This window comes from Hipposideros armiger, unplaced genomic scaffold, assembly GCF_001890085.2.
Source record: "Hipposideros armiger isolate ML-2016 unplaced genomic scaffold, ASM189008v1 scaffold_181, whole genome shotgun sequence".
Taxonomy (NCBI): Eukaryota; Metazoa; Chordata; class Mammalia; order Chiroptera; family Hipposideridae; genus Hipposideros; species Hipposideros armiger.
In genome coordinates, this window is record NW_017731531.1 from 130935 (window position 1) to 132305 (window position 1371).

A 1371-nucleotide genomic window follows, 5' to 3' on the forward strand; every position below is an offset into this window, starting at 1 on the left:
AGGACATTTCCTGTTTGCGGCTTTTGCACTTATTTTACCCTCTGCCTGAAATGTTTTCCTGGGCTCTTTGCATTGATTGTTCTTATCCTTTAGTTCTCAACTCAGTGCCACCTCTCAGAGAGCCTCCCACCTACTAGCTGACTTAGTATATTCCCCTTTAATTTTCTTCATAGAACTTGCCAAATATGAAATGATCTGTTTTATTCATTTGCTTATTTGAGAGCATAAAAATGTCTCTTGAAGGCTGAGGCCTTGATGATCTTGCTTATCACTATATAGAACCTAAAATACTGTGTCTAACTCTAGTAGATATTCAGTATGAATGAATGAATGAATGAATAAATGAATGAATACTGGATGAATAACCAAATTTAACTGGCTAATTCCATGCCTCTTAATTGTCTTCCTCAGTAGGTCTTCCTCTAATTGACAGCCTGATTCGTGTCTTACAAAATATGGAACATTGTCAGAAGAAACCAGAGAACTCAGCAGAGTCTAACACAGAGGAAACTAAAAAATCTGATTTAACCCAAGATGATTTCCACTTGAAAATCTTAAAGGATACTTCGAGTGAATTTCTTTCTAATATCTTTCAGACATTAACAAAGGTAAGAAGTATTAATGGTTTTTCAGCAAAAGGAAGTATGGATTGCTCCCAACTTTATTACTGTTATTATATTTTTAATATAAAAGTGGTGTAACTATTACATAAAATTGAGGAAATAGAAAAAGAAAAAACTTATCACTATAAGTTTATAGTCTTAAACCAGCAACTGATGTGGTTTAGTATATTTAGTATATGTGCTGCCAAAGCAAGCACGGGGTTTAGTATATTTATATATGTGGTTTTTTTTGGTTTTTTTTTGTTTTTTTTTTGTTTTTTTTTTTTAGAGGGCAGTGTCACTGGCCCTCATATGTGGGATCCGAACCGGGGCCCTCTGGCATCCCAAGCCAGCCCCCAACCAACGCGCCACTCGGCCGGCCCTATATATGTGTTTTTTACATACTTATAACCCAGTATATATTATTTTTATAGACTGCTCCTTTTACTTAACAGTACTGTGTAAGCACTTGTCCTCACTTTAGATTGATTCACTGAAAGATTTTTCACTCAGACCCAGTTTAGTACCCAATTGGCCAAAAAATCAATTTTTAAAATTTTTTGTAAACTTGTTTTAAGGACGATTATTCTTCCTGAATATGTTCAGGATTATTAGCATATTCTTTCTTTGAGCATACCCTTTCTATCCATATATTCTAGGGAAGAAAAATGAGTATAACTGAAGAATACATTCGGATTCATTGAATTGTTTTCAAGAAGAATATTCCTTAAAACAGATTTCTGTTATTCTGGTGATTTGTTTTTTTGGT

The 1371-nt window shown here is 34.1% G+C and overlaps 1 protein-coding gene across 1 annotated transcript in view; it reads left to right on the forward strand.

The window, feature by feature from the left end:
• SAAL1 (serum amyloid A like 1) overlaps positions 1 to 1371 on the forward strand; it is a 35575-nt gene that overhangs the window by 31131 nt on the left and 3073 nt on the right. The window contains exon 9 of the mRNA XM_019652529.1: positions 412 to 608. Coding sequence (XP_019508074.1) covers positions 412 to 608 — 197 coding nt within the window. The remainder of the gene's footprint in view (positions 1 to 411; positions 609 to 1371) is intronic.